Source organism: Pelodiscus sinensis, chromosome 4, assembly GCF_049634645.1.
Source record: "Pelodiscus sinensis isolate JC-2024 chromosome 4, ASM4963464v1, whole genome shotgun sequence".
In the NCBI taxonomy this organism is placed as follows: Eukaryota; Metazoa; Chordata; order Testudines; family Trionychidae; genus Pelodiscus; species Pelodiscus sinensis.
In genome coordinates, this window is record NC_134714.1 from 134,343,868 (window position 1) to 134,363,727 (window position 19,860).

At 63.3% G+C, this 19,860-nt stretch overlaps 1 protein-coding gene across 3 annotated transcripts; it reads right to left on the bottom strand.

Moving 5' to 3' along the window:
* Positions 1-2,816: 2,816 nt before the first annotated feature.
* Positions 2,817-19,553, bottom strand: LOC102463808 (RING finger protein 112-like). 3 transcript variants are annotated; one of them, XM_075928736.1, is made up of 13 exons: positions 19,318-19,553; positions 16,166-16,255; positions 14,947-15,262; positions 14,393-14,605; positions 13,502-13,606; positions 13,348-13,398; positions 9,062-9,118; positions 8,690-8,776; positions 8,388-8,517; positions 8,125-8,255; positions 6,199-6,252; positions 5,515-5,589; positions 2,817-5,174 (listed from the first exon to the last, which is right to left on the bottom strand). In XM_075928736.1, the coding sequence occupies exons 2-13, from the start codon at positions 16,189-16,191 to the stop codon at positions 4,635-4,637; spliced, it is 1,785 nt and encodes a 594-aa protein (XP_075784851.1). In that variant the 5' UTR covers positions 16,192-16,255; positions 19,318-19,553; the 3' UTR covers positions 2,817-4,634. The 3 variants fall into 3 exon arrangements, with proteins under 3 accessions (XP_075784851.1, XP_075784849.1, XP_075784850.1); XM_075928734.1 differs by having other exon boundaries at positions 14,393-14,608; positions 19,318-19,552; XM_075928735.1 differs by having other exon boundaries at positions 14,393-14,608; positions 16,166-16,258; positions 19,318-19,552.
* Between the last annotated feature and the right edge of the window lie 307 nt (positions 19,554-19,860).

The following is a 19,860-nucleotide window of genomic DNA, read 5'->3' on the forward strand; positions in this document are numbered from 1 at the left end:
GCAGAGGATGTGGGGAGGAGAAGGGGCGGAGCAGAGGAAGGGCAGGGGCGGAGCTTGCAGCAAGGGGGTTCCTTGGGTCCTGGACCTAGATCACTGGGGGGAGTTCCCCATCGCCCCCCAGGGACAGCTCTTGCAGAAACCATGGGGGCCCCTCAGGGCCCATTGGATCCAGCCAGGTCCCCTTATGATTCTAGCTCCCCTGAGCACCTAGCGAGCGACGAAAGAGAAGGGAAAGACATTAATGTGTGCGTGGAGTGGGGGGGGGAGGAGGAGGCCAAGGTTGGGGGGGATGTTGACAGGGGCTGCTGGGGTCTGAGAAGGGGTTTTGAGGGCAATGCGTTCCAGTAGCTCCACCCATAATTCCCAGCCCCACCCATTGCCCCCGAATACTCCTGCTGTCCTCAACACCAACCGCACCCTTTGGCCAAGTTCGTAGTTGATTTATCATCATCAGTAGGTTCAAGAATCAACATGCCCCATTGATCTGAATGAGGCTGCTCAGCACTGAAGGCACCAATCCAGACCGCAGGGCTCTGGGAAGGGACAAGGGCTTGATTCCCCCTGTTTTTCCCAAGCTCAATTCCTTCCCTCCCCCCCCCGGGCCCTACACCCCTCACTCACCCTGCAGCAGGGTCATGGCCAGTAGCAGTAGGGCCAGCAGGGAGCTCAGAGGCCCCATGGTTCAGCCTTCCCCAGGCCTCTCGTGGCCGCGTGCAGCTGCCTCCGTCTCTTGGCTCAAAACCCAGCTGGGGATGCAAATTCTGGGCCGGTTTTTATGGGCACCAATGTGCCCATCCCTGGCTCGGTGGAGAATAATGGGGCTGCATTTCCTGCTTCCCCAGGCAGGCAACGAAGAGCTGGTAAATTCCACCTGCTGAGCAGGTTGTAGCTGCTCTCGTTCTGCTCTGCCTGGGGTCAGCCCGGCCCGGGGCTGTGGGAAAAGCAAACCCAGGCTCTTGATGACTGAGGTCAGTGTATGGAGACCCACCGCGACTGTCACGTCCCCGTGTTCTCGCCAGCCCCGGGTGCCATGCAGAGAGCCCGAGGGCGTTGCAAAGACAAGGCGATGGTTATCACGCAGCCAGGATTACGTGGGGCAAAACTCATCCTGGGGGCTGGGGTCACTGTGGGCTGGCGGCTCTCAGGAGGTCAGGGACGGGGCTGTCATGGGGGTCGGGTTACACGCAATCCTCACGAGGCAATCGTTGGGCTGTGGGGTCGGCCGTTTCCTGCCAGTGGAGGGCTGGCCTGATGGGCCGGCTGGACGTGGGGAAGTCGGCGGAAGATGGTGGTTCGTCCCTAGCCTGGGAAGCTCCTTAATGAACGATGCCGGGTCCCAAGGGAGAGCCAGGGCTTGGACAGCCGGCCCGTGGGCAAGTCTGCCTCTTGGGCCCATGCGCTGCCTGAAGAAGACACCCAAGGACTCTCCTAAAGTGGAGCGGGACGGCTGGGGAAGTTCACTTCAGGGCATTGTGGGGAAACCCTCCAGCCGCCTTCTCCCAGGCTGAGGCAGCTGGTGCGGATGAGCGTCTCAAAGGTCGCTGCAGCAGGCACAGCCGGGGCCCACCAGATCCTTAGGCCCCCAAAAGGACGTTTCCTGATCTGGCGGGAGAAGGGGATTTTGCGCAAAAATCAAATGTCCGCACCGCCTGGTTTTGCACAAAAACCGCTAGGCAGAAACAGATGGACAGAAAATATGGAAATGAGATCACGACTCATGCAAACGAGTTCCTCATTAGCATATTTTTGCGGAGAAAACTCATAGTGTAGACATAGCCTTAAGGTTTATTACGAAAAGGAAGAAAAGCCGGAGAGTGAGGTTGTTCAGGAGAATACATGACATGCACCGAATCCCCCAGTTCCGGATGCAGGCTGCTGGCGTAAAAGTCTCTGGTGCACATCCTATGTCAGGATGGGTCCACGGTGCTTCCCGGCTCGCTGTGCCTCGCAAGGCTGCATCTGGGATCAGAAGCAGAACTGAAGACAAGATGGAGTCGCCTTGTGGCATTTTATATCCATCCCTGGTCTCTTCCAAGCTGGAGCGGGTCACATGGCCCAGTGAGCCATGATATCGGCTGGGTTGCTGGTCCCAGACACATTCCTCAGGTGGGTATTGGCCTCTCCGAGAGCCTCGTCCCTGGAGCCTCGCTAATTAGTACAGTCACTGACTGACCATTCCCAGCCCTTTGCTCTGCCTCAGACGGAGAATCTCCCAGCGTCAACACAGAGTCCATGTTTCTAACCCCACACAGACATCACACACGCACATGAATCACACACACAGGATCAGTAGGACACGAGCTTTCATTGGACACCTCACATGGCCCCTTTGTACAGACTTTGGGATAACCCCCCCTTGGATCTTTAACATCAAGTAACATGACACCCCCAATCCAGCTATCTGGGGCGCGACAGCCCAGCTCAGCCCCAGGCTTCGAGGCAGCGGACTATAAACCCAGCAGGCACCGCCCCACATGTGTGGGGTAATAGCCCCCAGCTACGGGCCTAGAAGCCAAGTGAGCTGAGGCATCTCTGCACCCCTCAGCTCCTGTCCCACCCCTCCTGGGGGTGTCCCCCACCTTCCCTCACCCTCAGAGTCCTTCCCCCCCTTTGCTCCCCACAGGTGGGAACCCGGCCTGGGCCCAGGGGAACTCTCTCAGTTGCTGGCAGCCCGGGTGCACCGATCGCCCTGCCCCACCCCTGGGCCGGCTGGCGATTGACACGCCCGGCTCCTCCCACCCCGTGGGCAGGCCCCTTCTGCCCCCCCTCCATGCTTGGCCAGCCCCGGCCTCCCTGCCAGCCGGGCACCCTGCGCCCCAGGTCTCCTGCCTGCCCTTGGCCAGGTTTGGGAGCACCCGCAGGGCTGGGGGGTGACATTCCCCCAGTGCCACCAGGGGGCCACGCCGAGGAGCACTGTGGGGAGTAGGTGCTGCAGGAAATACCGTCCACCGGACCTAGAGTGACATCACCCTGCAGCCCTCTGATTGGCCACGTGCCCCTATTTAACTCCGGGGTGGGAGGGGGCAGAGCTGGCTGGGGAACCACACGGACCTGGGCCTGCCGCAACACCAGACTCTGCCCCCTCCCCTGATCTCTGACCCAGCCTGACTCTGACCCCCGGCCCCCCACTTTATCCCAGTGCAGCCTCCGATATCTGAGCTCTGGACATGGCCTGACTCTGGTCTCCGGGACCAGGCCTTGTCCCTCCAGCTTCTGCCTGGTGACTGGTGGGCAGATCTCAGAGCGCTGCGACAGCTAGGCCAGACTGCCTCTGCCCCCGTCCCTTACAGGGTTACAGCCCCTCCCCCCCCCCACACACACACGCACCCCACTCCCTTGGCTGGAACGCTGAGCTGGTCGGACACGGGGCGATGTCCCTGCCCGCCTGGCCACGTCTGTGCTACAACGGCCAATAATGTTCACGGTCCCTGTCCCCACCTCCAGGGCCCGGGCCCACCACGTCCCACAGAGCTGAGAGATCCAGAGTGAGGACCCTGCCCGACCTGCTGGCCCAGTGGGGGAGACAGTGTCTTGGGGGGCTGGCCCCGATGCAGGACTGGCCTCCCCTCAGCTCCTGGGACCATCACAAACCTCCCCCATGGCCGTGTGGGACCCCAGCCCCTCTACTCTGTGTTTCCCAGCCCCCCCCCCCCCCCAGGGTAAGATCCAAGCATTACACAGAGCTTGAAATGCCACGGCCCCGGGCAAAGGACTGGGGGGACCAAGGTTTGCCCGTGGCCCAGGCCCTGCGGTGGCCGGGGGTGGCTGTAAGTGACACGTACCCGGTGGGGGGGGTGGGGTTACACTGGGCTGTGCGGGTTTGTGCCACGGTTGGGGTCGGGGAGTCGAGCCAGGCCCCCACCAGACCCCTCTGAGAGGCAGAGTCAGTCGGGGACGCTGCTGCCTTTCCTGCGGTTCCCAGCCAGCGATTCCCCCAGTTCTGGATGCAGGCTGCTAGCGTAAAAGTCTCTGGTGCACATCCTATGCCAGGATGGCCAAGGCGCCGACCGACAGAAAAAACCGAGCCCGTGAGCTTTGTCTGCGTGTTACCAGAAACCAACCAACCAGCCACGACTGCCAGTCCAGAAACCAGACCCCTAAGCTCCCCCCCCAACGGCTCGTCCGGCCTCAGCCACGGGGCGAGCAGGCACGAGCAGCAACGTGACAGCCACGTCGTGGAGGCCGTGGAATCGCCGTGGAGACGAGCGTGATGGCGGTTGGGGGAATGCCCTGGGGGGCGCCGTCCCGGCAAAGGCAGACGTCCAACGTGGGAGGCAACCGTTCTGCTCCGCTCAGCAGCCACGAGGCCTCGGCGGGTGTCCCACCAAACCAGGGGCAGGGAGGGGAGCAGAGCCCTTCCCGCAAGCTGCATTGCTGGGAACCTGCCACCTCATCAGCGCCCAGCTCCCCGGAAAACGGTGGGTTCCCCGTCTCGTCCGGCCTCCACTCCAGACCGACTGGCCGGCACAGGAGTAGGTCCCGGGGGGAATTCGCACCCAGTGCAGGCGAAAGGGGGGGTTCTCCTCAGAATCAGTGGGCGATGGCGCCCCATGTGGGGCGGTTGGTGGGGGACGTTCTCTGGGCCACGCTGGAGCACCGTCTCCCCATTGGCCAGCCCCACTGGGGGCCACGGCTCAGATCAGGGGGTTGCTGTCGGACGCATCGTCAGAGCTGTCCCCCTCCTCCCTCGCGCTGCCGGCCGCCCTCTCTCTCCTGGCGATGCTCCTGCTCACGCCCACGCCCACGCCCACGCCGCCGCCCACCCCCCCGCCCACGCATATCCCAGCTGCGGCGCCCGTCCCCACCCCGAGGGCCACTGCCTCGGCCACACCCAGGGCCACGGCGGTTTCAGCCGCGATGGCGGCACCAGCCATGCCAGCCGCGATACCTCCGCCCACCGGGCCCAGGACCAGCGCCCCCAACCCTGCCCCCGCCCCCATCCCCGCCCAAATGACGTATTTCTTGAAGCGCTTCCTGTAGGTCTCCAGGAAGGTCTCGTCCTCGCTCCGCAGCTCCTGCTCCAGCCCCTCCAGCAGGGCCTCCTTGTCCGGCGCCGGGTCCCGCATGTCCGTCCGGCTTCGCCGTAGCAACTGCTTGCGCTGCTCCGTCAGCTCCTCCGCCATCTTGCTGGGCCTCACTTTCAGGCACTTGAACATGTTCCGGGAGTCGTGGTCCTGCCGCCGGCGGAGAGGAGACAGCCCAGAGTGTCACGAGGGGCAAGAAGGCCCCGCCGGACCGAGATTGGGACCCCCCGTGCCGGGCGCACGGCGCAGAGCGGGGCTGGGGGGGGCCACGCCTGCTCTAGCCCATGAACCCCCCGGGCCATGATGCCGCCACGTCCACAGCTGGCCACATGGGGCACTCGGGGGCAAACCCAGCCCCCCAGCAGCTCCCGGTGCAGGACTTTATCGGAGACTCCAGCTCCCATCTCCTGCCCCAAAACCCACTGGGCTGGCCGGGAAAGTTCCCGCGAGTTCCCCCGGCCGGGGCAAGCCCCCTCTGCCCCCGACTCACCTTCTGGTGCAGGATCGTAGTGTGGTCGGCGCGGGCTCTGTCCAGGGCTCTGTCGTTGTGGAAGGTGATGGCCATCTGTGCAGGCAGGACCAGGTGGGGTGAGCCGCTAACCAGCATGAAACTACAACTCCCATGAGCCACCGCGGCAGCTCAGCCTGAAGCCAGGCACCCAAACCACAAGCCCCATGATGCTGCAGTGTCAGGGACTTCTGTGGTGCATCCTGGGAGATGCAGTCCAATCAGAGAACTGACTTATGGGGAGAACAGGGAGCCTGCTGAGCCAAACTACAATTCCCATGAGTCTCCGCAGTGGCATTGCCCGAGCAAACTATTTTGGCTTTACAAATATCTGGAAACTCAAATTCATCTGCACAAAAAAAATGAGCAGACATTTTCCAACGAGCAGTAACATACTCCTTAGATGCAGTCACCTCTGGGGTGGGGCATCTGGGAGCAGCCATGCACAACAATGCATGGGAGTGGTTTACCCAGCTCTGGGTGGGGCTGTTGAACAAGCTCACAGTGCCCCAGCACCCAGATGGTTTCCCTGACAGAGACAGCCCCTTTCGGGTGAGCCAACAGCAGTAAGACACAAGTAGGGGGCAGTTTTACACAGGAAGTGAATTCACAAGGGGGCACAGGCCCCGTGGTCACGTCAGAGGCAGAGCTGGGCGGAGCAGGTACCTGACAGGGGGAGGAGAAGCCAGAGCGATGTTTCTTCAACAGGGCACAGAGTTTCTGCAAAGAAACCACAAGAAATCACAATGGAGACTTCATAGAATCATAGAATACTAGGACTGGAAGGGACCTCGAGAGGACATCGAGTCCAGTCCCCTGCCCTCATGGCAGGACCAAATACTGTCTAGACCATCCCTGCTAGACATTTATCTAACCTGCTCTTAAATATCTCCAGAGATGGGGATTCCACAACCTCCCTTGGCAATTTATTCCAGTGTTTGACCACCCTGACAGTGAGGAACTTTTTCCTAATGTCCAACCTAAACCTCCCTTGCTGCAGTTTAAGCCCATTGCTTCTTGTTCTGTCCTCAGAGACCAAAGAGAACAAGTTTTCTCCCTCCTCCTTATGACACCCTTTTAGATACCTGAAAACGGCTCTCATGTCCCCCTTCAATCTTCTCTTTTCTAAACTAAACAAACCCAATTTTTTCAGTCTTCCCTCATAGCTCATGTTCTCTAGACCTTTCATCATTCTCGTTGCTCTTCTCTGGACCCTCTCCAATTTCTCCACATCTTTCTTGAAATGCGGTGCCCAGAACTGGACACAAGACTCCAACTGAGGCCTAACCAGTGCAGAGCAGAGCGGAGGAATGACTTCTCGTGTCTTGCTCACAACACTCCTGTCCATGCAGCCCAGAATCATGTTTGCTTTCTTTGCAACAGCATCACACTGCTGACTCATATTCAACTCGTGGTCCATTATAACCCCTAGATCCCTTTCTGCCGTCCTGCTTCCTAGACAGTCGCTTCCCATTCTATGTGTGTGAAACTGATTGTTCCTTCCTAAGTGGAGCACTTTGCATTTGTCTTTATTAAACTTCATTCTGTTTATCTCAGACCATTTCTCCAATTTGTCCAGGTCATTTTGAATTATGACCCTATCCTGCAGATTAGTCGCAACCCCTCCCAGACTGGGATCATCTGCAAACTTAATAAGCGTACTTTCTACACCAATATCTAAATCGTTGATGAAGATATTGAAGAGAGCCGGTCCCAGAACAGACCCCTGCGGAACCCCACTTGTTATGCCCTTCCAGCAGGATTGTGAACCATTAATAACTACTCTCTGAGTATGGTTATCCAGCCAGTTATGCACCCACCTTATAGTAGCCCCATCTAAGTTGTATTGACCTAGTTTATTGATAAGAATATCACACGAGACCTTATCAAATGCCTTACTAAAGTCTAGGTATACCACATCCACCACTTCTCCCTTAGCCACAAGACTCGTTATCCTATCAAAGGAAGCTATCAGATTGGTTTGACATGATTTATTCTTTACAAGTCCATGCTGGCTGTTCCCTATCGCCTTGCCACATTCCAAGTGTTTACAGATGATTTCCTTAATTACTTGCTCCATTATCTTTCCTGGCACAGACGTTAAAATAACTGGTCTGTAGTTTCCTGGGTTGTTCTTATTTCCCTTTTTATAGATAGGCACTAGATTTACCCTTTTCCAGTCTTCTGGAATCTCTCCTGTCTCCCATGATTTTCCAAAGATGATAGCTAGAGGCTCAGATACCTCCTCTATCACCTCCTTGAGTATTCTAGGATGCATTTCATCAGGCCCTGGTGACTTGCAGGCATCTAACTCTTCCAGGTGATTTTTAACTTGTTCTTTTTTAATTTTACCTTCTAAAACTACCCCCTTCCCACTGGCATTCACTAGGTTAGGTGTTCCTACAGACTTCTCGGTGAAGACCGAAAGAAAGAAATCAAAGAAGTTCTAGAGCGCCCCCTGCTTGGACCAGTTCTGCTCCCTGCCCCCACAGCGCCCCCTAGCGCCACCCTGGGGCATTGGGCCAGCCTTGCCTGCCAGGGGAGAGCACCCCCTGCTGAGCCCCCACCCATAGCTGGCCAGTCCCCCCTGACCTTGATCCTGGCGGCGAGCTGGGTCCCGGTGAGCGGCTCCCCCCGCTGGTCCCTCCTGACGTGTCTCCCGGCCGAGCCCACCAGGGCGGTGACGTAGTCCCTCAGGCCCTCCCGGAAATCCTCGTCCATGTCTGCCGGGGGGAAATGGACAGTGAACTCGGAGCCGAGCATTCCCCCTTCCCCCCCCCCCCCAGACGACCGTTCTTGGCAGAGACAGAGAGGCCCCGTGGGGCAGGCCCAGAGCCGCTCTCCCGGCCCGTTACCTCTCAGGGCTCCTGCGCTGCCAGTCGCGATCCGCTTGCCAGGGCAGGGCATCAGGTAACAGCGGCTGCTGCTTCTGCCCAGCACGGCCAGGGCCTTGGGGTGTTTGCAGGGAGACGTCGCCGCCAGGTCCTGCCAGAGCCAGGGGATCAGCAAAGTGAGACACCACCAGAGGGAAATACCCGGGGGTTCCCCCCTGCCCCCCGAGCCAGCCAGGCTCCCACCCTGGGGCCGGATTGGAGCCAGCCCTCCCCCTCCCCAGGAGGGCAAAGGCCCCATGTGCCATTCCCAGCCCCACATTCACCTCCCGGACGTCTCTCAGATGCTGCTCCCCGCCCTCGGCTCCAAGGAGCTGGGAGCTGGTCCAGTCCCGCACCAGCAGGTCCAGGTGCTGCAGGGGAGACAGGAGGGGAGGGGGGGTCACTGGGAGGTTGGGACAGAGAGGAGGAACCCCCAGGAATGTATTGAGGGGGTTGCCTGGGGAAGGAGCATCCCACGCACTGGGGAAGGGGATCCCGTGGGGCAGGAAGATCCCATTGACTAGAGCAAGGGGGATGCGTGGGGCAGGAAGATCCCATTGACTAGAGCAAGAGGGATGCGTGGGGCAGGAAAATCCCATGCCCTGGGGAGAGGGGTGGGGGGGGCAGGGCAGGTGAGGGGGGAGAAGCCAACACACCTGAACGGGCTCCAGTCCGTATTCCTTCCCCACCTCCTCGGCCACGTGCAGGAACATCTGTGGGGCAGAGCGAGGGGGTGAGTCTGGGCTGGGATCTGTGGGGCCCGCAGGCAGCGTGTGACGGGGGAGGGGCTGGCCCCGCTCTCCCACCCTCCAGCTCCAGCTTGGTCTGGCCTGTGACCAGGGTCCCAGCTTTCCCCAGTGGCGCAGAGACCCCTAGTGGCCAGAGAGCAGAACTGCACGGCCGGGTTCCCCTCTGCCCTGGGCCAGGCCGGGTGCCCGCAGGGAGACTTCCCCAGAGTCCCACGGCTGCCAGGGGAGCCGCACCGAGGCCAGGACTCCAGGCTCTATCCCAGCTCCGGGAGCGGTGTGGGGTTGTGACGTAGTGGGGGGGAACTTGCTGGTTTCTATGGGTCTGTGGTAACCCCACTGGCTGCCGCCGGTACCACAGCCCAGAAGGACAGGGATGGGTCATTATGCAAAGGGATCTCTCAACCTGTCCGACCAGCTACCCCCCATGGAGAGGAACAAAGGAAGGTGGATGCTGCCCTGGCTGGGGGCAGGGCTGGAGGAGAGGGAGTTATTTTCTGTCTGGGAGCATGGAGGAAGCAGCCTCAGCAAAGGCTGGGGGGTTTAGAAGCCGAGACCCCTGCCCCATATCAAGGGGGGGCTGAGGTATCCTAGGCCTGCCCTGTAACCTGACGACATCTGTGCTGGGCTGTATACTGGAGAAGCAATAAACCACCTCTATTCTACTGGCTGGCGGAGTCTGTTTGTGCCATTTGGGGGTGCAGGAGACGGGGGACCCCAACGCGCCGTCACACTGGTGTCAGAAGTGGGATGCACTGCACCCCGTGGATGGAGCTTCCAGCGGCGAGCGACAAGGCGCAGTAGAAGCAAGAGCCCTGGAGCCAGGCGTGCTGGAGGCAGAGCGAAGCGGTTCCGGGGAATCGTGGGGCGCTGCAGCACTAGACTGGTGAGTCTGCACCGAGGGGCCCAGTGGGCAGATGGCCTACGCCCGACTCTTGAAGGCAGAGCTGGTGGAGCTGTGCAGAGAGAGGGGCTTGCCTGTGCAGAAGGCAACCAAGGCCCAGCTGATTGCCCAGCTGGAAGAGAATGACCAGCCACAGGGCCAGGATCTTGTCCTCAGGGGGAGCAGCCAGACCCCTCCTGAGAGTGTGTCAGGCTCAGAGAGGGGGAGGAGCACTGGAACCCACCGGAGAGATGAGACAGCGTCTCCCGAGAGGCCTGCAAGCTGTAGCCCATCTAGGGCAGGGGCCAGCCCAGCAGAGCTGTGGCGGCTGGAGATCCAGCTGCAGATCAAGGAATTGGAAGTAGTGGACCGAGAGAGGGACCGCTAGGACCGAGAGAAGGAGCGCCAGGACTGAGAGAGGCAGCGACAGCATGAGCTGGCCATGGCAGAGCGGAGAACCGGCAGGGCACCGGCTGTGCCAAGAGTGGATGGGCCCCAGGGTCCCGGGACTGCCAGATGCTTGGAGAGGCCCGTGGTGGCCCAACTGAAGGACATGGGCGACATAGACGGGTTCCTCAGCTCCTTTGAGAGGGCCTGTGGACTGCAACGGGTCCCCCCAGCTGACTGGCTGCAGGAGCTCATCCCCGCACTGAACCAGGAGGCGGCCGGAGTGCTCAGTCAGCTGGAGGACCTACAGCCAGGGGATTACAACCGAGTCAAGGAGGTCCTGCTGCATAAGTTCGGGCTGACCCCCGAGATGTACAGGAAGAGATTCCGGGGGGTGCAGAAGGAGCCACGGGAGACCTGTGTGGACCTGGCCTCCCGCCTGGCGCAATACTGCCGCAAGTGGGTGTCTGGAGTCGGAGCCCAGGCCGCAGAGGAGCTGCTCAAGCTGGTCATGATGGAGCAGTTCTATGAAGCGTGCCCACCCAAACTGAGGCTGTGGCTCAAGGACCGGAGGCCAGAGAACCCCCAGGAGGCCGGGAGGCTGGCGGATGAGTTCACAGAGAGCCGGTCCGGGTGTGAACGGGAGTCCCGGAGAGAAAGGGAATCGCGCAGAGACCGGATCTCGGCTGAGCGACGGAGGGAGTCAACTACGGGGCGAGACCAAGGAACAGGTCAGGTCGTCTGCGCCCCAGAGAACCAGCCAGGGCCTGGACAGAGACAGCCCAAAGCCTAACTTGCCATCGCTGTGGGCAAAAAGGCCACAAGAGGGCTCAGTGCACCAGGTCCCAGGACCGGGGACTTTCCAGGGTTAACTGGCTGGGGCGGGAGGAAGGGCAGGCTGCCCCAGAGGCAGGGGCTGGCCGGCAAACCTCAGCTCAGAGAGAGGGGAAGGATGCTCAGTGCACCTCCCCTGGGAGGTCTGATTCTCAGGAGGCGGATTTCTCCGTGTACCGGGTGGGGGCAGGACGGCCCCAGCGGAGCGAGTGCCTCATACCCCTGGAGGTGGATGGTAGGAAGGTGACGGGTTTCTGGGACACGGGGGCGGAGGTGACTCTGGCCCGATCCGACATAGTGGCCCCAGAGCGGATATTACCCCACACGCAGCTGACCCTGAAGGGCATAGACGGGTCCCCGTTTAAGGTGCCTGTAGCCCGGGTGCATCTGAAATGGGGGGGCCAAGGAAGGCCTCAAGGAAGTGGGGGTGCACCCGCACTTGCCCACCGAGGTGCTGATGGGGAATGACCTAGAGGAGTGGCCCCATGAATCCCAGCAGGCTCTAGTCACTACCTGGAGCCAGAGCCAGTGGGGGGCTGACAACGTGGGTCCAGGGAAGGACTCCAGGCAGCGTCCTCAGGGTCCCATCCCAGTGGACACGGGGTCCAGCCAGGCTGAGACTCCGGACCTAGGCAAAGGTGGGGGACAGGTCCCGATCCCTGCCTCAGCGGCTGAATTCCAGGCTGAGGTGCAGGCAGACCCCTCCTTGCAGATGTTGAGGGACCAGGCTGGCCTCCGTGCAGCTCAGCCCCGGGGGAGAGGTGGCCAGGAGAGATTCCTGTGGGAGCGTGGACTCCTGTTCCGTGAATGGCTTCCCCCCAGGAAGGTGAGGGCATGGGGGGTCCAGCGGCAGCTGGTCGTCCCCCGAAAGTATCGCCTCAAGCTGCTGTATTTGGCCCACGACGTCCCCGTGGCAGGCCACCGGGGGATCCGGAGCACCCGACTGAGGCTGCTCCAGCACTTCTACTGGCCGGGGATGTTTGCAGCCGTGCAGCGGTACTGCCGGTCCTGTGACTCCTGCCAGAGGGGCGGGAAGGCCCAAGACAGGAGGAAAGCGGCTTGGGGGTCTCTACCCCAGATAGAGGACCCTCTGGGCTTGCTGAGAGAGTTATGGGAGGGGAAGACCCCCCCTGGATGGAGCGTCGGGAGTGGAAGCCGCCCTGGCTGTCCAGAGAAGGCTCGCTGGGCTCATGGACCCGGCCCGAGAGACCCTGGCCAGAGATCAAGGCCAGCGGAAGGGTGGGCGTGACCCCCAAGGACAGGCCTGTGCCAGTCGCCCTGGAGCGGGGCAGCGAGTGGACAGAGGAAAGCCAGCTCATGTGGGGCCTCGCCACGGCCGGCCCGAGTCAAGGGGAGCACCCATGTCCCCAGAGCAGGTTCCCACGCAGAGGACCCGAACTTCCCTAGGTCACGAGCGGAGTGACCCTGCTCAGTTCGCTCTCGGAGGGGGGAGAACTGTGACGTAGTGGGGGTACCTGGCTGGTTTCTATGGGTCTGTGGTAACCCCACTGGCTGCCGCCGGTACCACAGCCCAGAAGGACAGGGATGGGTCATTATGCAAAAGGATCTCTCAGCTACCCCCCATGGAGAGGAACAAAGGAAAGTGAATGCTGCCCTGACTGGGGGGCAGGGCTGGAGGAGAGGGAGTTAGTTTCTGTCTGGGAGCATGGAGGAAGCAGCCTCAGCAAAGGCTGGGGGGTTTAGAAGCCGAGACCCCTGCCCCATATCAAGGGGGGCTGAGGCATCCTAGGCCTGTCCCGTAACCTGATGACATCTGTGCTGGGCTGTATACTGGAGAAGCAATAAACCACCTCTATTCTACCGGCTGGCGGAGTCTGTTCATGCCATTTGGGGGTGCAGGAGACGGGGGACCCCCAATGCGCCGTCACAGGGGTCTAGTGGTTAAAGCAGGGAGGTGGGAACCAGGCCTGCTGGGTTCTATCCCTAGCTATGCTACAGATGACCGGTGTGACCTCAGACAAGTCACCGAGTCTCGCTGGGCCTCAGTTTCCCCAGCTGCGGAATAGAAAGATCACCCGGGGGGGGGGGGCAGAATGAGAAGGGTGATGTGTCCTGCCCCCCACCCCTTCACCTCCAGGTATTCTAGGTCAGGGTCCTTTAGCTGGCTGGAAACATTTAGGATCTGCAAGTGAGCAAAGAGGACAGAGCTAGACACAGAAACCAGCACTGCGCCCCCTGCTGGGCCCTGCCCCGCTCCCTGCCCCACAGCGCCCCCTAGTGCCTACCAGGTAGGAGCCCAGCAGCATGGACAGGGCGGAGAGCTTGACGCTGGTCTCCTTGTTGCTTTTGATGTCCATGGAGCCCTCGGTGTCGACCAGCAGCACGGCCACCTGGGGGGGAGCCGTGGGTGGGTCACACACCAGCCCCCCTCCCCCATGGGCCCCAGTTCCAAGTCCCTGCCTCCCTTCCCAGACATCTCCTCATGAAGCTGCCCCCCCCTCCAAGGGCCGACTCACTGGGGTGGCTCTCCCCCTCCCTCCCCTTCCCACTCACCTGCCCCCCCATGGCAGGGGACCCAGAGGGGCTGGCTCCAGGCCCACACGCCCTTGGTGACGCTGCGGGTGCCGACGCGCCACTCGAACCCCTCCAGGGGCTCGTCCTCCCGGCCCATCCACGACCCGTCGCTCACATCCTGCGGGGGGGGGGTGATACAAGGTGGGGGCAGTTAGTGCAGGGGGGTGGGAGGGGCTGCGGGTGTTTTAGACGGACAGGCAGATTCCAGCTGAGACAGACACGGAGTGAACAGACTCTGGGATGGACACACAGACGCGGGCCCAGACAGACGCACGGCTCCCAGGCCCCCTGCACAGATGATCCGACCGCACCAGGGGACAAAGGGGGGTGCTGGTGTGAGCCCCCGGGGGGGGAGGAGTTCACACCAACAGCTCAGCCAGCATGAGACAGGGAGGGGTGAGGTGCCAGCCACCCCTGGGCTGCCACCCCCACCCGCTATGCAGTGGGAAGGGAGGAGGGTCTAGTGGTTAGAGCAGAGGAGCCAGGACTCCCGGGTGTATCTCAGGGAGGGAAGTGGGGGCTAGTGGTTAGAGCAGGGGGCTGGGACCCAAGACTCCTGGGGTCTCCCCCCAGCTCCAGGAGGGGATCAGGGCCCCACTCACCGGGCTGCGGAGCCGGCGCAGCAGGTAGTTCAGCAGGAAGGATTTGCCCCGGCGCTGCTCCCCGATGATGGACACCAGGCAGACGGGGGCGTCCCCCACCCCACCCTGCTCCAGGCAGCGGCTCAGGGCCCCCTCGTCCAGGATCAGGACCCCTTTCTCGTCCAGACGCACCAGCTGCACCGGGCGCTCCAGCTCCAGCTCAGCCCCCGGCTCCTGCTGTGGGAAGAGAGCCGGGTCACCCCTGGGCCAGCCAGGCCTCTGCCCCCCAGATCAGAGCCCTGCCCTATTCCTGCCCCTGCGGCAGGTGGAAGTTGGCACCACCTAGAGGGGAAATGTCCCATTCCCGGACCCACCAGTCTCTCCCAGGACCAAAGGGAGTCCCAGGCTGCATGGCTGGTTTCTGATCAGTCGGGCTGAGCTGTGTGTGCTCAGCTCCCCCCTATCAGCCCAGGGCGCTGACCCCCGAGGGGACACGGTGCTGCCCGGAGCCGCTGGGAGGCCCTTTCCCAGCTGCACTGCCCCAGAAGTGGCTGCATCTCCAGCCCGGCCCCCACCTCCGGGCCGGCTCTCCCCGGGGCTGCCAGCTCCCCGTCGTGGGGCAGGTCTCTGATGTTCTCCACCAGACTCCTCAGGCGCGTGTCCGGTGTCATCCTGTCCCTGGCGCAGGGAGCCCAGCATTCAGGGCACCGGGAGCCCCGGAACGAGACCCCACTCCAGTGGGCCGAGAGGCAGCCCCGGCAGAAGTTGTGGCCGCACTCGATGGAGACGGGGTCCTCCAAGGCGTCCAGGCAGATGGAGCAGGTGACGTCCTCCCGGAGTCTCTGCATGGTCCGCCTTGGCACCAGCTTCCAGGTGGCCAGCGCAGGTTGCCTGGGAGACACACGGCCTGTGGGCTTGGGAGCCAGGACTCCTGGGCTCTCTCCCCGGCTCAGGGAGGGCAGTGGGGGCTAGTGGGTAGAGCAGGGGGCTGGGAGCCAGGACTCCTGGGCTCTCTCCCCAGCTAGGGGAGGGCAGTGGGGGCTAGTGGGTAGAGCAGGGGGCTGGGAGCCAGGACTCCTTGCCTCTCTCCCCAGCTCAGGGAGGGCAGTGGGGGCTAGTGGGTAGAGCAAGGGGCTGGGAGCCAGGACTCCTGGGCTCTCTCCCTGGCTCAGGGAGGGCAGTGGGGGCTAGTGGGTAGAGCAGGGGGGCTCGGAGCCAGGCTCCGTGGGCTCTGTGCCCAGCTCAGGGAGGGCAGTGGGGGCTAGTGGGTAGAGCAGGGGGCTGGGAGCCAGGACTCCTGGGCTCTCTCCCCGGCTCAGGGAGGGCACTGGGGGCTAGTGGGTAGAGCAAGGGGCTGGGAGCCAGGACTCCTGGCCTCTCTCCCCGGCTCAGGGAGGGCAGTGGGGGCTAGTGGGTAGAGCAAGGGGCTGGGAGCCAGGACTCCTGGCCTCTCTCCCCAGCTCAGGGAGGGCAGTGGGGGCTAGTGGGTAGAGCAGGGGCTGGGAGCCAGGCTCCGTGGGCTCTCTCCCCAGCTCGGGGAGGGCAGTGGGGGCTAGTGGGTAGAGCATGGGCTGGGAGCCAGGCTCCGTGGGCTCTCTCCCCGGCTCAGGGAGGGCATTGGAGGCTAGTGGGTAGAGCAGGGGCTGGGAGCCAGGACTCCTGGCCTCTCTCCCCAGCTCAGGGAGGGCAGTGGGGGCTAGTGGGTAGAGCAGGGGCTGGGAGCCAGGCTCCGTGGGCTCTGGCCCAAGCTCTGGGACCGATTACAGCTGAATTGAGTGGGCCCTGAGCTCTTACCGTTTATTATTTGCGTTTCCCATCATGCAGTGGGCCACGGGCCGGGCTCCAGGTGACCGATACGCCCTGGGCTGGGGCTCAGGCTGGACTCTGTTGGAGAACAGAGGCAGCAGGGGGTTAACCCTCTCATACCCGCTAGGCTCAAACAGGGGGGCTGGCAGCGGGGGAAACTGAGGCACGGAGCGGGACTGGGAAACCCTGTCGATGTGTGAGCTCTGCGTTCTGCAGCGCTCTCCCTGTGCACTGGGACCCCCTCACTAGCACCCCCAGAAAGGAGCAAACTCTCCTTGGCCAGCGCCTGGGGTCTCAGAATTGGTGGCCGGTTGGGTCCTGGAGAAATGAAAGTAAAAAGTAAAGTGTCAGACGGCTCCGGCTCCCTCGTGCCCAGCTGCAGGCCCGGCCCAGAGGAGAGGCCGCCGGGCACAGGCGGGGGGGGGCAGTCAGAGGGCAGGGCAGGCTGTTCACAGTCACTGCAGGGGGCGGGGCTGGGAGCCAGGGCTCCTGGGTGCCACCCCAGCTCTGGGAGGGGAGTGGGCTCTAGTGGTTAGAGCAGGGGGCTGGAACTGGGAGCCCCTGGGGGGGTGAGTCCGGGGGGTTAATGGGCAGCCCTCCAGGGCTCTCGCTGCACATTCCTGGGCGGCTCCCATGTGCTCAGACAAGCCCGTTCCTGAGCCCGGCTTCAGGCCCTGGGGCGGCCGCGAGGTTGCTCCACGGAGGCCGGGGAGGACTCTGCTCCGGGCCCCTCCGAGGGCAGCGTAGGAAGCAGCCGAGCTGACAGGGGCTGGACCCCAGAACCCCCTTTCAGGTCTCCCTCTGCACCAGCAGGGGGCGCTGTGGAGATGTGGGAGGAGCTACCTGGAAACCACGCCCCCCCCAGAGACAGCCCGCCTCCTCCCAGCGAGCCAATCCCAGCTGCCTTGGCTTGGCTGCCCCAGTGCTGCCCCCTAGAGGTGTGGACCCAGGAATCCCGTCGCGAGCAAGTCCCCGGCCCGCAGGCGAGTGGGATGAGAGGCCAGAAAACAGCCCAGGGCTGGGGAGGAACGGCCCAGGGGACCAGTCCGCCAGGGCCCGGCAGGCTGGTCCAAAGAGCCGCGGGAGCCGGTGTGTCCCCTGGGCAGGGCGGGCAGGATAAGAAATGGGCTTTCACTGGGCGGGGAGACAGGAGGCGAGGTCACAGCAGACCCCACTGTCTGCAGAGCCCGGCTGGACAGAACGTCGCCTTCTACTCCCCGGCCCTTCGGAAACATCCGTGGGGGGGGGGGGGCTCTTCATGTGGGGCGGGGGGTCCCATCGCCCGCCGTGGGCCTGTGTGAGGTCACAGGGAGAAACTTCCAGAATCAGAGACCTGCCCCAGTCCCGCCATGGTGGGGGGAAGGGAGGAAGCCCTAGGCTGGATCAGCCCTGGGGGGCACCTCACAGAGGCTGGGGGTGGAGAAGTGGGTTCCTGGATCTATCCCCTCATACTTCCCCCCCCCCCTCCGCCTGCCAGCCTCTGCTCCAGTCCTTACCCCAGCCATGGCCCCTCCCTTTCCCCCTTCGTGTCTGGCCACCTCCACACCAAACCCCCCCCCCCCCCCACATACACATACACCAGGGGAAAAGCCGGTGCCACAGCACCCTTCTCTCCCCGCCCCCCCTCGGGATCCCGCCTGCAGGACGCGAACTTGTGTCTCTCGGCATCCGATGCACAAGTGAGCTACGGGGCCGCCCTCCGCCCGCAGCCTCCCGGGCCGACGCCAGGGGGCGGTGCCGGCTCAGAGCCCTTAGGGCCGGTGATGGGGAATTGCCGTGGGGGAGCGGAGGGCCAGGCGCAGGGCAGCCCCCCCCCCCCCCCCAACCTGGTGCCACGTCCGTCCTGAGCCTTCGCCCAGCCAGGAACAAACGGGAACTCCTGGGCCCTTCCAAAGTCACGGCCGGACCCACGGCCAGCCCCTCCCCGCCCCCCACCACCGGGACTTCGTTACCCCTAAGATCACAGCACGCCCTGGGCACTTCCACCCCCGAGACCGGTCCTGTCCCCCAGCCCCCAACAGCCCCTTAGCCCGGCTACGCCCTGGACCGGACACCCCCCAGTCCGGCCACTCCCGGGAGATTTTCTCCTCCCAAATCAGGCTCCAAGTCCAGCCCTCCACAGTGGGGACCCCAACCCCAGTGTCAAGGGTCCAGGGGCTCCCTGGCCAGGGCCTGGCGCAAAGCAGCTTCCTTTCCGTGCTGGGGGTCTGGGCCGAAACCCAACCCAGCTGGGCTCAGACACAAGCAGGCGCGGCAGCTGCTGCTGCTCAGGGAGTGTCCAGCCCAGGGCATGTCCCCCCGCCCCTGGCGTTCCCAAAACGTGGCTGGGTCAGGCTCAAGGCATTTCGGGGGGGCAGCCTCCCCCCCCCCCGACCGAGGCCTTTTGTGCCCTGAGCCCGGGAGGGGATGGGAGCGGGTGACACCTTGTGCCCAGGAAGCAGGACAAAGGTGGGAAGAGGGGCCTGGCTGTGGGATGGGGGGTGTCATGGCTGGGGGGAGGCAGGGGAAGGTCCAGGGTCCCGGCTCTGGGCCCCTCCCCCCAGTCTGGGCTGCCCTGGCTGCCCCTGGCCCCTGTGCTGACCTGTCTGAGCCGCGCTGGGTCCCTGGGAGCCCCCCTGGCTGCGGGTGGGGGCAGGGCCCGGTGATTCCCCACCCCTCAGTGCCAGGGTCACATGCCCCCTATTTCTGCCTCCTCCCTGCCCCCACGTGGGAGCGGTGGGTGTTCCCGGGGGGTTGCTGGAGGGCTGCTCCGACGCCCATTTCCATCGAGGGGCCGAGCCAAAGGGGACGAACTGACACGAGGGAAGCCAAAGGCCTCCCCCCCATTCCCGTCACCCCATGGGGGGCTGTGGGCGGCCCCGTCGGCCTAGGCCCTGGGGGCTCCGGTTTGACTTGAGAACAGAACAGACTGGAGCGTTGTTCCACCGGCTCCCGCCTGGCTGTCTGTCCCCCAGGCCCTGCCACGCCTGAGCCAGACGGCCCCTCTCCAGCCCTGCGCCTTCCCGTGGTCACCCCGTGCTCATGGTCACACCTGGGTCCGGTTGGGCAGCGCGTCCGTCTCCTGTTCGAACACCCCAATTCTGGACCGTCCCCCCCCCAGCCTGCGCACACCCGGCCCCCCGCCGAGTCACCCAACTCACGGACAGAACTTCTGATTCCAAACCCCTCCGGCCGGGATCAATAAGAGACAGACTCTGGGAGAGGGAGAGGGGGAAGTTTTATCCCCCCCGGCCAGCCACGGGAGGAGGCGGAGGGCGACCCCCTGGGACGTGGGAGGCCACCTCGCTGCTGACTGGCTCCTGCCCCGCTATCAGCCAAGCGCCCGGTCATCGGAGCCCAACGCCCGACCCCGCAGTGGCCGGAGAGGGGAAGTAGCCGCGCCCGGGAGCGCATCGCTCCGGAGGGGCCGGGGAGGGGAAGTAGCCGCGCCCGGGAGCGCATCGCTCCGGAGGGGCCGGGGAGGAGGCCGCAGGGAGACGCTTCCAGGGGCTGGTTCTTAAATGGGAACTTGGCACCAGACGGGCCTTGGCGGGTCCCCTGCAGGAAACGTGCGTCCGGTCCAGTGAGACCCGCCCGGCCATTTCCCGCACAGCGCCCCCCGGGCCGCCCCCCCGGCCTGGCGCCTCCTCGCTTCCCCTTTCGCTTTCGCTTTCGGCCAGACCCGCTGCCCCGCTCCGCTCGCG

Coding starts and splice junctions, on each gene's coding strand:
- LOC102463808 (XM_075928734.1), bottom strand. CDS start 16,191: ATGATGGGAAACGCAAATAATAAACG. Junction 9,119..13,347: donor CTGACCTAGAATACCTGGAG/GTGAAGGGGTGG, acceptor TCTGCCCCACAG/ATGTTCCTGCACGTGGCCGA. Junction 8,777..9,061: donor ACGGACTGGAGCCCGTTCAG/GTGTGTTGGCTT, acceptor TCTCCCCTGCAG/CACCTGGACCTGCTGGTGCG.